This window comes from Mus musculus, chromosome 10 (assembly GCF_000001635.26).
Source record: "Mus musculus strain C57BL/6J chromosome 10, GRCm38.p6 C57BL/6J".
In the NCBI taxonomy this organism is placed as follows: domain Eukaryota; kingdom Metazoa; phylum Chordata; class Mammalia; order Rodentia; family Muridae; genus Mus; species Mus musculus.
The window spans coordinates 127,548,886-127,561,970 of record NC_000076.6 but is presented as its reverse complement, the minus strand read 5'-3'; the positions used below and the strand labels follow the sequence as shown (position 1 = coordinate 127,561,970).

The window sequence follows — 13,085 nt, the reverse complement described above, 5'->3', positions numbered from 1 at the left end:
CCCTGAGGAATGGGTCTCCAGGGCCTCAAAGAGGGAGGCAAGCGTTACGCTGTGGTTGAGCTGGAATGTAGCTCATCTGGCAGACGGTTAGCCTGGCACACGTATGGCAGCATGTTCCCGTAATCCTAGCACTTGGAAAGTGGAGGCAGGAGGATCAGGAGGTAAAGAACCTCAAGCCCAGGCTGGTGATCCTAGAGAGAGAAGAGAACGAAGGGGGTAAACAGACAAGTTACAAGTTCAAGTTCAAACAGACAAGTTACAAGTTCATCAGTGAGGTCAGAGAAGGGAGGGGCTGAGGCACGGTGGCCAGGTCTATTCTGAAACTGTTTCTGTTTTCTTTGCTGCATCTCAAAGGAACATGTGCAAAGGGTTCACCACCCCAGGTCAAGTGAATGAATCAAGCTGTCCAAGGGCGACCCTGCTGCCGCTGTGCTGTGCTTGATCCTCCCCACCCCACACCCAGGCCCTTAGCACCACTCCACAAACAGTGGGGCATGGCTTGGCCTTAAGTTCACATGTCCTTATGTTGTGAAGAAAACTTTTTTTGTTTTTTTTTTTTAAGATTGATTTATTATGTATACAGTGTTCTGCCTGCATGTATGCATGCAGGCCAGAAGAGGGCACCAGATCTCATTGTAGATGGCTATGAGACACCATGTGGTTGCTGGGAATTGAACTCAGGGCCCTTGGAAGAGCAGCCAATGCTCTTAACCTCTGAGTCATCTCTTCAGCCCCAGAAAACTATTTTTGAGGGTACAATCCATATGTGCCCAAGGAAATAGTCAATACTTAGCAAGAGTTTCCTGGGTAGTTTGTTAAAGAGCCAGCTTTGATACAGAGAAAGCAGTTAGCAGTAAATACATGGAAAACTCTCATTGAGATGAATACACAGTACTTAGTTTTTACAACCTCTGCAGCAATATTATCCCCCACTAAATAATAGAAAAATAGGTCAGTCAGAGTGGTCGGGCAAGTTGCCTAAAGTAGGCAACCTACTACTCCCCCCCCCCCCCCCCCCCAGCCTACCTGGCTGGAAAGTGGTGGAGCCAGGACTTGGGGCTGGGAGCTGACTCGCTTGGCCACACAGCCTCCAGTCTCAGCAAATGCAGATGGTCCCTTCCCATACTGCAGTACGTGACTGTGGGCACACACAGTCAGATCTAGCCACATAGTGCAGTAACTCAGTGCCTTGGCTGGGCTAGTCTCAGGCACCGAGGCTATGTTGGCTTTCGTGGCTCTCGGGTTGTGAGGCTCATCCTGGGTTCTAGTTGACTCCTTAGGTTCCTGATCCCTTTGCCCGTTTCCCATCAGCCTGATGTTCTGGACCAATTGGAACGAGCTCCATCCAAGCATCATGCGGGCAGCCCTATCCGGAGCCAACGTCCTGACCCTCATTGAGAAGGACATCCGCACGCCCAATGGGTTGGCCATCGACCACCGGGCGGAGAAGCTGTACTTCTCGGATGCCACCTTGGACAAGATCGAGCGCTGCGAGTACGACGGCTCCCACCGCTATGTGAGTGTAGGGGTGGGTGGGTGGGTGGGTGGGTGGGGATGTGGAGGGAACCAAGTCAGGGCAGAGCACCAGACAGGGAGACCCAGGACACGGTGAGAGGTCCCATTCGAGTCCTTAACTGTGGGTAGCCTTTGCCCTGCGTGGTTCTGACAACACTTAGAAAAGAGAGAAGACGAAGCCAGATCCTTCCCAGACGGTCTGTGACTTCCCACGGCCCTCTTGCCTCCCCTCACTGTGCTGTTAAGACCGATGAGGGGCTCGAATGCAGAGACGCTGGTGCTTCTGTCTCATCAGGTGATCCTAAAGTCGGAGCCCGTCCACCCCTTTGGGTTGGCGGTGTACGGAGAGCACATTTTCTGGACTGACTGGGTGCGGCGGGCTGTGCAGCGAGCCAACAAGTATGTGGGCAGCGACATGAAGCTGCTTCGGGTGGACATTCCCCAGCAACCCATGGGCATCATCGCCGTGGCCAACGACACCAACAGCTGTGAGTGGGGCTACCACCCGCAGTGCTCTCCTGATCTCTGCCTGCACACATGTGCACACGACAGTCTTGTCTCTCCTGTTCCCTGTGACTGCACACATGTGCACATGACAGTCTTGTCTCTCCTGATCTCTGTGACTGCATAATACATATATGATAGTCTTGTCTCTCCCAGGATTTCTTCTGTACAGACAAATACCTTTACATACCTTTGGCACCCAGAAACTCCTAAGGCCCCAACATTTCTCAAACCCAACTCCCTCAAGACACCTGTGTACATACATGGACTTGATATACTCAGGTCCATCTCATGCAAAACTGCATGCGCTCACGCACACGCACACACACATGCACACATGCACATGCATTCGTACTGTTCATGACCCTAGGCTCGTCCCCATCCCAGGAGATCCTATCACTCAGCCTAATAATTCCATCTACCCAGAGCCACCTACACCCTAAACCTTACCTTATACCCACATACCAGGTGTAGCCTATCATCCCCTCCCCCAGCCTGCACATAGACATACATACCTACACCTGGCCCTCTCTTGTGTGTGTGTGTGTGTGTGTGTGTGTGTGTGCAGTGTCCACATGCCACCCCATGCGAGGTTCTCCCCGCTGTTGTGAACCCCCATGGCTGCTGGGGTCGTGCAGAGCTCTGGAATGTTAGGTGGGCAATTTGGGAGTGTACAGGGCCAGGGAACCCTCTTCAGCTTTCGGTCCCCCCACTCCCACCCCTGCTCAGGTGAACTCTCCCCCTGCCGTATCAACAATGGAGGCTGCCAGGATCTGTGTCTGCTCACCCACCAAGGCCACGTCAACTGTTCCTGTCGAGGGGGCCGGATCCTCCAGGAGGACTTCACCTGCCGGGGTGAGGAAGCAAGTTGGAGCTGGGACAGGGGCTGCTGTGGGGTGTCAGCACAAGAGACCCTTATTCCAGACTCCAGCCCAGGCTACAAGGCTGGACTCAGGCTAGGTCGCAACTCATGACACCTTCTCCCTCCGCAGCTGTGAACTCCTCTTGTCGGGCACAAGATGAGTTTGAGTGTGCCAATGGGGAATGTATCAGCTTCAGCCTCACCTGTGATGGCGTCTCCCACTGCAAGGACAAGTCCGATGAGAAGCCCTCCTACTGCAGTAAGGGCCCTGCTCCAGCCCCTCCCCCAGTCCCCTGTGCCATGTGACCCAGCTCCATAGCCTCAGCTCATGAAGAGCAGAGCTTGGACCTTAGGAAGGGACGGTCATTGGTGGGGAGGGGGGAAAGAAGCCCCTTCCTATGCCTGCTGTGACCACGCACACCCTCCCCTCACAGACTCACGCCGCTGCAAGAAGACTTTCCGCCAGTGTAACAATGGTCGCTGTGTATCCAACATGCTGTGGTGCAATGGGGTGGATGACTGTGGGGATGGCTCTGATGAGATTCCTTGCAACAGTGAGTACATCCCAGCCTCACCCCCAGTACCCTGCCACACCCCTGCCTTACCCCTACCTCACCACAGCCATCTGCCTCACCCTAGCCTCCTGCCTCACCACAGCCATCTGCCTCATCACTGCCTCCTGCCTCACCCCTGCCTCATCCCAGCTTCATCCTAGCCTCCTGCCTTACCCCTGCTTCACCCCTGCCCTCACCCCTGGTTTTTAGTCTCAGACTGTACCCCGTCCTCACTCCGGCTGAGCATTTGTCCCCAGGCACTCTGAGGACAGGCGAGAACTCTGTCCTGGGCCTTTCTGGCCCTGCAGAGGGACACTGGCCTGATGGTACTGGTGGGCCCTGTTCTAGAGACTGCCTGTGGTGTGGGTGAGTTCCGCTGCCGGGATGGGTCCTGCATCGGGAACTCCAGTCGCTGCAACCAGTTTGTGGATTGTGAGGATGCCTCGGATGAGATGAATTGCAGTGAGTAACAGCCTGCTCATGACTGACAGCTGGCCCATGACTGATGGCCTACTCATGACTGACAGTCTGCTCATGACTGACAGTTGGCCCATGACTGACAGCCTGCCCATGATTGACAGTTGGCACATGACTGACAGCCTGCCCATGACTGACAGCTGGCCCATGACTGACAGCCTGCTCCTGCCTACTTTCCTGTCCCTCCTGCCTCAGGCTGTTCTGCCTTATTTCCTCTCAGCCCCCCTGGCCCCAAATAGTAGCCTCTATCCTCTCTGACCTTGCTTTTTCTCCCTCCATAGAGGTAGTGAGTCAGTGGGCAGCAGGCACCAAATCTGAAACCATAAGTCTAACATGGGGCCAGCAATTGCTCCCATAGTGTGTCTTAGAAGGAGCTAGGTGTGACCCCTCACCCACCCTCACCACCCCTTCTATTCCATCTTCCACATTGGCCCCTAGGTGGCGCCCTGCCCTTCCTCTTCTCTCGTGACCCCACTGACCCACCCTCCCTCCACCAGGTACCACAGACTGCAGCAGCTATTTCCGCCTGGGCGTGAAAGGTGTCCTCTTCCAGCCGTGCGAGCGGACATCCCTGTGCTACGCACCTAGCTGGGTGTGTGATGGCGCCAACGACTGTGGAGACTACAGCGATGAACGTGACTGTCCAGGTTGGCCAGCGGAAGCTCGCCGGGTGAACGGGAGACCCGGGGCTGGCAGTGTCTTCATGGCTGGCAGAGTCTTCACATCTCCCTTCTACCCCCAGGTGTGAAGCGCCCTAGGTGCCCGCTCAATTACTTTGCCTGCCCCAGCGGGCGCTGTATCCCCATGAGCTGGACGTGTGACAAGGAGGATGACTGTGAGAACGGCGAGGACGAGACCCACTGCAGTGAGTGCCCTGGGACCCTACCCAGCTCCCACCTCACAGTCCTTATGGAAAGCGCCCTACACGGGGAGACACCTGGGTTCCACTGTGTCTCATCCTCTCAGACTCCAGAATAGAGTCACTTCTTCAGTTTGTGATGAGTCGCTCACCTGCCCTGCCTTTCCTTGTCTTCTTATTACTTTCTCCTCTATTCCAGACAAGTTCTGCTCAGAGGCACAGTTCGAGTGCCAGAACCACCGGTGTATCTCCAAGCAGTGGCTGTGTGACGGTAGCGATGATTGCGGGGATGGCTCCGATGAGGCAGCTCACTGTGGTAAGCAGTGGCCTGAATCCGGTTCAGGGCGGTCAGTGTCCTACCCCCTAAAGAAGGGTCCATATACCAGTGGGCCATGTTATCACGGCTGCCTGCTCTGCCCTGTCCCCTCCTGAGTCTCTCTGTGTCTCCTTGCCCCTCATGCAGAAGGCAAGACATGTGGCCCCTCCTCCTTCTCCTGTCCCGGCACCCACGTGTGTGTCCCTGAGCGCTGGCTCTGTGATGGCGACAAGGACTGTACCGATGGCGCGGATGAGAGTGTCACTGCTGGCTGCCGTGAGTGGGAGAGGCCGTGAGGAATGGGTGGGCATCAAGCCTCGCAGCCTTGCTTTGCAAACACTGGCAAATGAGGTCAAGGGTAGGAAGAACTTCAGTGGGAGCCGTGCGTTTAAGGAGATCACAGATCCAGACCCCTCCCATTCTGCCCATTGCTACCACTCATGTTGCAGGAAACTTAGGATTGGGGGTGGGGGAGTGACTATCAACAGCTAGTAAGTAGGGCAGGGCAGGAGTAGGGCAGGCCTGAGGAGGGACTCTGCCTCCATCCCCAGTGTACAACAGCACCTGTGATGACCGTGAGTTCATGTGCCAGAACCGCTTGTGTATTCCCAAGCATTTCGTGTGCGACCATGACCGTGACTGTGCTGATGGCTCTGATGAATCCCCTGAGTGTGGTGAGTCCCGTGACTGGAGGAGTAGCCCTGCCTAGCCGTGCTGGAGGTCCAGCCTCATCATCCCCTCCCCCACCACAGAGTACCCAACCTGCGGCCCCAATGAATTCCGCTGTGCCAATGGGCGTTGTCTGAGCTCCCGTCAGTGGGAATGTGATGGGGAGAATGACTGTCACGACCACAGCGATGAGGCTCCCAAGAACCCACACTGCACCAGCCCAGGTCAGCCTCTAGGTGGAGCCCTTTCTCCTTCCTGTGACCCCACTGACCTGTTCCCACCACCCTCCATGTTGGCCTCTAGATGGCTCCCTGCCCCTTCCTCCTCCTCTTCTGTGATCCCACTGACCAGTTCCCGCCACCCTCCACAGAGCACAAATGCAATGCCTCATCACAGTTCCTGTGCAGCAGCGGGCGCTGCGTGGCTGAGGCGTTGCTCTGCAACGGCCAGGACGACTGTGGGGACGGTTCAGACGAACGCGGGTGCCATGTCAACGAGTGTCTCAGCCGCAAGCTCAGTGGCTGCAGTCAGGACTGCGAGGACCTCAAGATAGGCTTTAAGGTACTCAGGGGATCCGACCAGAGCCCTTTGTTCCTCCCCCTCATCCCTCCATCGAGTACTTATTGAGAACCCACTCTGCCAGCAGTATACTAGGCTCTGAGGACATAGCAGGGCAGACAGAAGTCCCTCTTCAGTTAGAGCCTCAGAGCCAGTGGGCTGTGTTCACGGGTGAGAAGAGAGTGGGTTGTCAAGTAGATATGTTGCTCTGGAGCTCAAGCTAAAGGCCAGGCCTGGAGGAAGAATTATCACCCCAGAGAGGCTATTTAAACCCCCGAGGAAGTGAATAGAGATGATAAAAGGCCTTAGCCAGCACTAAGCTACATCGAGGGACTAGGAGGCTAGGGAAGCCACCAAGACAGAATGACAGCCACATGAGGAAAACTCGGAGGGACAGGGTGCACAGATTGCAGTCTGTGTGTCACTTGCCTCCCCCAGCCCTCCTGAGGGCCTCTAGGCGTCGTTGGTTCCCAGAAGCATAGACTCCAGCCGCTTCCTCAGCTGCACATCCCTTACCCCCCACAGTGCCGCTGTCGCCCGGGCTTCCGGCTAAAGGACGATGGCAGGACCTGTGCCGACCTGGATGAGTGCAGCACCACCTTCCCCTGCAGCCAGCTCTGCATCAACACCCACGGAAGTTACAAGTGTCTGTGTGTGGAGGGCTATGCACCCCGTGGCGGTGACCCCCACAGCTGCAAAGCTGTGACCGGTGAGACGGGCACTTGGAGGGTGAGATGTATTTCAGGCAGCTGTGGGATTGGGCAGCAGGTGGCAGGTAGGGAGAGGGCTTGATACAATGTAGCTGGAGATAGCCTGGGGTACCAGGGCTGCTGGAGATAGCCTGGGGGACTAGAGGTGCTGGAGATAGCCTGGGGGACCAGAGGTGCTGGAGATAGCCTGGGGGACCAGGGCTGCTGGAGATAGCCTGGGGTACCAGAGCTGCCAGAATATACCTAAGCTTGGAGCTGAGCCGAGACCCTCCTCCTACAGATGAGGAGCCATTTCTCATCTTTGCCAACCGGTACTACCTGCGGAAGCTCAACCTGGACGGCTCCAACTACACACTGCTTAAGCAGGTGCCAAAACCAAGCCTTCTTTACACCCGTTGTTGACTGCCCGGGCCCAGTATGGCCTCCCCAGTTCTTCCCACCGCCAGGCCATGGTTGTCTCCTTCTCCCTCTCCCTCCAGCCACATCCTGACTCCAGACATCCTTCCCCAGATACACATGTGCCCCTGCGGCAGCTGACTTCCCTGTCCCCATCCCAAACCCAGGGCCTGAACAATGCGGTCGCCTTGGACTTTGACTACCGAGAGCAGATGATCTACTGGACGGACGTGACCACCCAGGGCAGCATGATTCGCAGGATGCACCTCAACGGCAGCAACGTGCAGGTGAAAACAGAAGGCTGCCCCGTGTCGGCTGACAGGCACACCAGGGCCCCGCTGACGAGCCTCACACCCTCCCCATAGTCCTTTGCTGTAAAAGAGTCTCCCCTTCTCTCACACCTGTCAACACTGCTTCGCCCTGCTCCTCCCTGAGCCACAGAAACGTTCTGCTCGCTTCACCTTCCCCTCCTCTCAACTCAAAAGTATGCAAGCACAGGAGACTCCTCCTGCCTTCCCTTGAGTTCTGTGTGCTCTAGGCGTGTGTGGGTGGCCCCAGAGACCCCCTGCTTGGAGCTCCTGGTGATAGCCACTTACGGTCAGGAGAGTGGAGAAGCCATGCCCCGGAGACTGAGGGTGCCACCAGCTCCTCCTTCCCTGTGTTCCTTACAGGTTCTGCACCGGACGGGCCTTAGTAACCCAGATGGGCTGGCTGTGGACTGGGTGGGTGGCAACCTGTACTGGTGTGACAAGGGCAGAGATACCATTGAGGTGTCCAAGCTTAACGGGGCCTATCGGACAGTGCTGGTCAGCTCTGGCCTCCGGGAGCCCAGAGCTCTGGTAGTGGATGTACAGAATGGGTGAGTGGTGGGCAGAGGGGTTGGGGGAGCCCTAGAAAACACCCAAGCCCGGACAACCTGCAGGCTCCTGGTGGGAACAGTCTCTAGACTCTTAGGATTCACTGCTCCCCACCTGCCAGGTACCTGTACTGGACAGACTGGGGTGACCACTCACTGATCGGCCGGATTGGCATGGATGGATCTGGCCGCAGCATCATCGTGGACACTAAGATCACATGGCCCAATGGCCTGACCGTGGACTACGTCACGGAACGCATCTACTGGGCTGACGCCCGTGAGGACTACATCGAGTTCGCCAGCCTGGATGGCTCCAACCGTCACGTTGGTCCGTATGCTAGAGAGGCTGCCCAAGGCCAGCAGACCTGGGGGGCAGGGATCTAAAGGGTTTAGGGTGGCAAGAAGGCAAAGTGTGCAGAAACCACAACCCAGAGGTCTTGGGGTTTCAATACCCTGGCACTTCTCTGGGATGGGCCCAGACTCCAGGCCTCAATCCAGCTCCTTAGAGGAACAAGGGCTATCCCCTGTGCAGCTCAGGATAATGGCCTGAGGGGTGGGCACATGAGGACTTCCTGAAGAACACCTGTGCTTCACACTTCCTGAGAGAAGCTGTGACCTACTCCAGAGCAGTGGTATGGCTGCTGGACAGCTATCGCTGTTGAGCCTTAGGAAGTCGTAGAAGCATCAGGACCTGGGATTCATTCCCATCTCAGGGTTGTGATGGGGTTTAAGGAAGACAAGTAGGCACAGAACCTAGCCTGTACTCGGTGCCCACTACTGCTGTGTCTCCCATAGTGCTGAGCCAAGACATCCCACACATCTTTGCGCTGACCCTATTTGAAGACTACGTCTACTGGACAGACTGGGAAACGAAGTCCATCAACCGGGCCCACAAGACCACGGGTGCCAACAAAACACTCCTCATCAGCACCCTGCACCGGCCCATGGACTTACATGTATTCCACGCCCTGCGCCAGCCAGATGGTAATCGAGCAGAAAAAGGGGGGAGTGGCAAGCCTAGTCCAAGCATGAAAGGCCTGTTCTCAGCCAGGGTCAGGTTCCCTCCCCGGCACTGACTGAGCGTTCCTGCTGGGTCCCGAACTTACAGAGGCTATAGGTCCCCTAGCAGCTTCAGTCTGCCCTGGGCTCAATGTGGGGTCTCTGACAGCCAGGCCCTAAAGTAGTAGAGAGCCCAGAGATTAGTGAGTGTGGACCAAGAGCATCAGAGGAAACCCTGAAAGCAGACATATTCAGGGTAGGATAGAGATGTACCAAGGAGGCCAGACATCCTTTAGAAGGCTGGAAACCATTCCCGGCAGGACCCACCCTCACAGTCAGAGAAGCCAGTGGGCAGCCATGACCCTTCAACCTCTTTCTCCTGGCAGTGCCCAATCACCCCTGCAAAGTCAACAATGGTGGCTGCAGCAACCTGTGCCTGCTGTCCCCTGGGGGTGGTCATAAATGCGCCTGCCCCACCAACTTCTATCTGGGTGGCGATGGCCGTACCTGTGTGTCCAACTGCACAGCAAGCCAGGTGAAGTTCCTCCTAAGATGCCCATGCTGCAACACCCCAATCCCCTGACCCCACACTCCTGTTTCCCGGCACCCACTAATGCCTGCACCTCTGGCATGCCGACACCCGCACACTTCCTGCCTACCTCTTGTGTCCTCACGGCAATCCTTGTACACTGCCACCTTATAAACACCTCTAATACTGATCTCAGGAGGACCTAGAGTCCTCGCCTTCCCATGCTCTCCCTGTACAGACACCCCCTTGTCTGGCTTTCCTAGGTCCATTGTAGCCCTGCTTTCTGTCCAGCTCTGCCACCCCACAAACTCCCACTATGTCCCTGAAACGTTTCCACCCCGTGAAAGAAAGCCTTCTGAGTTCCTCATACCCTTTCCAACCCCTCTTGCCCACCTGTCCTCCAGTTTGTGTGCAAAAATGACAAGTGCATCCCCTTCTGGTGGAAGTGTGACACGGAGGACGACTGTGGGGATCACTCAGACGAGCCTCCAGACTGTCGTGAGTGTCCTCGACGCCCCCAAGGGATGGAGACCTCAGTGGCCTATTTGCTCCCTGCTCTTTCTTTTTTAGTGTGTGCGTGCATGCATGTGTGTATATCTATGTGTGTGTGTGTCTGTGTGCATGTGTGTGCCTGCATTTGTGTGTGTGCCTATGTGTCTGTGTGTCTGTGTACATGTGTGTACCTGCATGTGTGTGTGCATGTATGTGCTTTTGTGGATGTGCCTACGTGTGCATGTGTGTGTGCACGTATGTCTGTGTGAATGTGTGTCTGTGTGTATGTGTATATCTGTGTGTGCATGTGTATGTGTGTGCCGTGTGTGCCCATGTGAGTGCGTGTCTGTGTGTGCCTGCATGTATGTGTATGTGTGTGTGTGTGTGTGTGTGTGTGTGTGTGCCTGAGTGCCTGCATGTGTGCAGTGTGCATTTGCCAGTGCAGGCATGCACATGCTGTGGTGAAATGTATGACAGTCCGGGGAAAACTCTCAGAAATTGGCTTTCTCTTTCCTCACTGGGTTCTGAGGATCAGGCTTAGGTGGCAACACCCACCAGGCCATCTTGCTGAACCCATCTCCTACTCCTAACACTGAGTCTCCTTTCTCGGCAGCCGAGTTCAAGTGCCGCCCAGGCCAGTTCCAGTGCTCCACCGGCATCTGCACCAACCCTGCCTTCATCTGTGATGGGGACAATGACTGCCAAGACAATAGTGATGAGGCCAATTGCGGTAAGGAGCTGCCTAGATACCAACCATTCCTTCCGCAGCACTTGGGGGTTCAGAGAGTGAGGATGTGCCAGCCTGCAGCAGCTTTCTCTCTAGGCTACATTTCTGGGCTTAGGACCGCAGTCCACCCATCCTCTACAAGGGACAGGGAGGCACCTGCCTGCCCGCCCTGAGTTCCCTCCTTCTCCCTCTCCCTCTCCCTCTCCTTCTCCCTCTCCCAGACATTCACGTCTGCTTGCCCAGCCAATTCAAGTGCACCAACACCAACCGCTGCATTCCTGGCATCTTCCGTTGCAATGGGCAGGACAACTGCGGGGACGGCGAGGATGAGCGGGATTGCCGTATGTGCCAGGTTCTGGGAAGTGGGTGGGGGACGTAGCTGGCACACACCGTTGTTGCCCACTGCTTCCCATAGAGGCGCTGAGTTAGCTCTATTAGCGGGGGACATCAGTCACATTGGACATTTCCTGGTTTGCTCGTAAAAACACTGTGCTCGGTATGGACAGTCTGCAGATCCAGGCTGGGGATAATCTATTCCTTCCTGACTGAGACCAGGGCCAGGCTTTCTGGGGAGCGCGTGGGGGACCAAAGCTGTGAGGAGATAAAGGGTAAGGTCCTCGTTCTCTGTTCCATCTTGCAGCTGAGGTGACCTGCGCCCCCAACCAGTTCCAGTGCTCCATCACCAAGCGCTGCATCCCTCGCGTCTGGGTCTGTGACAGGGATAATGACTGTGTGGACGGCAGTGATGAGCCTGCCAACTGTAGTGAGTTGTCCGTCGCCCCTGGGCCATCCTTCCTCACGGCCTCTGTGGCTCCATTACCCAGGCAGACAGACCCCTCCCTCGGCTGCCGTACCCTTGCCCAGTGGCTCTCTGGTGGGGACGACTCCTCCTCACCCATGCCGATGCCTTGCAGCCCAAATGACCTGTGGAGTGGATGAGTTCCGCTGCAAGGATTCTGGCCGCTGCATCCCCGCGCGCTGGAAGTGTGACGGAGAAGATGACTGTGGGGATGGTTCAGATGAGCCCAAGGAAGAGTGTGGTAAGCCCAGCCATCTTGAGAGGATGGGTGTTTGGGGTTCTGGGTAGAAAGAAGTTCAGTGGTTGACCTCTCTGGGCGGAGCCTCGACGTGACCCAGCGTGGGGCTCTTGTGGACCCCATAGAGCTGACACGGGAAGGAAGCTTCCCCTGCAGTGCCCACCACCTCTGAATCCTGCTCCTCTCCCTCTCTGCCCCTCAGAAGAGAACTGTGCAGAATCTCTACCCTCCTGTTCACCTGTCCCACCCCCCCAAATCAGCTGCCTTCCCCAAACACTTTGCTGGCCTTCCCCAGAACCTCCTGTAGATACCACACGGCAATTATCACTGCCTGAGCCCCAGAGCAATCTCTTTCGGGGGGCAATAACCACCTTCTCTCTGCCGCCGGTCTCACTTGTCTACCCTAGACTCTAACATCTGCCGCCCACTCCACCCCTGACCGCCCCAATATCTGCCTCCACATCTTGCCTCCCCCAGATGAGCGCACCTGTGAGCCATACCAGTTCCGCTGCAAAAACAACCGCTGTGTCCCAGGCCGTTGGCAATGTGACTACGACAACGACTGCGGAGATAACTCGGACGAGGAGAGCTGCAGTATGTCCTACGCCTTACCCTGCCCCATCATTTCCTTTCCCAGGCCTTGGCATCTCCCTCCTCAGCACCTCACCCCTTCTAACCCCCACCCCGCGCAAGAGGGTGGCCTCCAAGGGCAAGGGGTCAGGCACCCCTCAGCCGCGCTCTACCCTACTCTATGTCCTTGTACTTGAGCTTGTGACATTTCATCTCATCTCATGTTTCTCTCCATTTTCACACTGTCCTCTTGGGGTTGCAGAGGTAGGTGTCTCTGGTGTACCCCTGTTCCTGCCAGCTCTGCCTCTGCCTGGAGCCCCGCCCATCCCTGTGCTGTGCTTTTCTGCCCACCGTCCTTAACTGGCCTCTTCCCCAGACCTGGCGCTTGTCTCGGTGGTCTTGTTCTCCCCTCCCTCCCCTAAGTGATCTGTCCTAAGGACAGGACCAGGGACCCG

At 56.4% G+C, this 13,085-nt stretch overlaps 1 protein-coding gene across 1 annotated transcript in view; it reads left to right on the top strand.

Moving 5' to 3' along the window:
- Window positions 1–13,085, top strand: part of Lrp1 (low density lipoprotein receptor-related protein 1) — an 82,992-nt gene that overhangs the window by 59,178 nt on the left and 10,729 nt on the right. Inside the window, exons 43-68 of the mRNA NM_008512.2 lie at window positions 1,312–1,516; window positions 1,811–2,003; window positions 2,749–2,874; window positions 3,012–3,140; window positions 3,316–3,435; window positions 3,784–3,897; window positions 4,410–4,559; window positions 4,655–4,777; window positions 4,971–5,087; window positions 5,235–5,363; window positions 5,639–5,761; window positions 5,840–5,980; window positions 6,127–6,317; window positions 6,840–7,023; window positions 7,305–7,390; window positions 7,588–7,707; window positions 8,092–8,279; window positions 8,399–8,604; window positions 9,072–9,260; window positions 9,662–9,810; window positions 10,209–10,302; window positions 10,910–11,026; window positions 11,245–11,364; window positions 11,664–11,786; window positions 11,938–12,063; window positions 12,538–12,654. Coding sequence (NP_032538.2) covers window positions 1,312–1,516; window positions 1,811–2,003; window positions 2,749–2,874; window positions 3,012–3,140; window positions 3,316–3,435; window positions 3,784–3,897; window positions 4,410–4,559; window positions 4,655–4,777; window positions 4,971–5,087; window positions 5,235–5,363; window positions 5,639–5,761; window positions 5,840–5,980; window positions 6,127–6,317; window positions 6,840–7,023; window positions 7,305–7,390; window positions 7,588–7,707; window positions 8,092–8,279; window positions 8,399–8,604; window positions 9,072–9,260; window positions 9,662–9,810; window positions 10,209–10,302; window positions 10,910–11,026; window positions 11,245–11,364; window positions 11,664–11,786; window positions 11,938–12,063; window positions 12,538–12,654 — 3,680 coding nt within the window. The remainder of the gene's footprint in view (window positions 1–1,311; window positions 1,517–1,810; window positions 2,004–2,748; window positions 2,875–3,011; window positions 3,141–3,315; window positions 3,436–3,783; window positions 3,898–4,409; window positions 4,560–4,654; window positions 4,778–4,970; window positions 5,088–5,234; window positions 5,364–5,638; window positions 5,762–5,839; window positions 5,981–6,126; window positions 6,318–6,839; window positions 7,024–7,304; window positions 7,391–7,587; window positions 7,708–8,091; window positions 8,280–8,398; window positions 8,605–9,071; window positions 9,261–9,661; window positions 9,811–10,208; window positions 10,303–10,909; window positions 11,027–11,244; window positions 11,365–11,663; window positions 11,787–11,937; window positions 12,064–12,537; window positions 12,655–13,085) is intronic.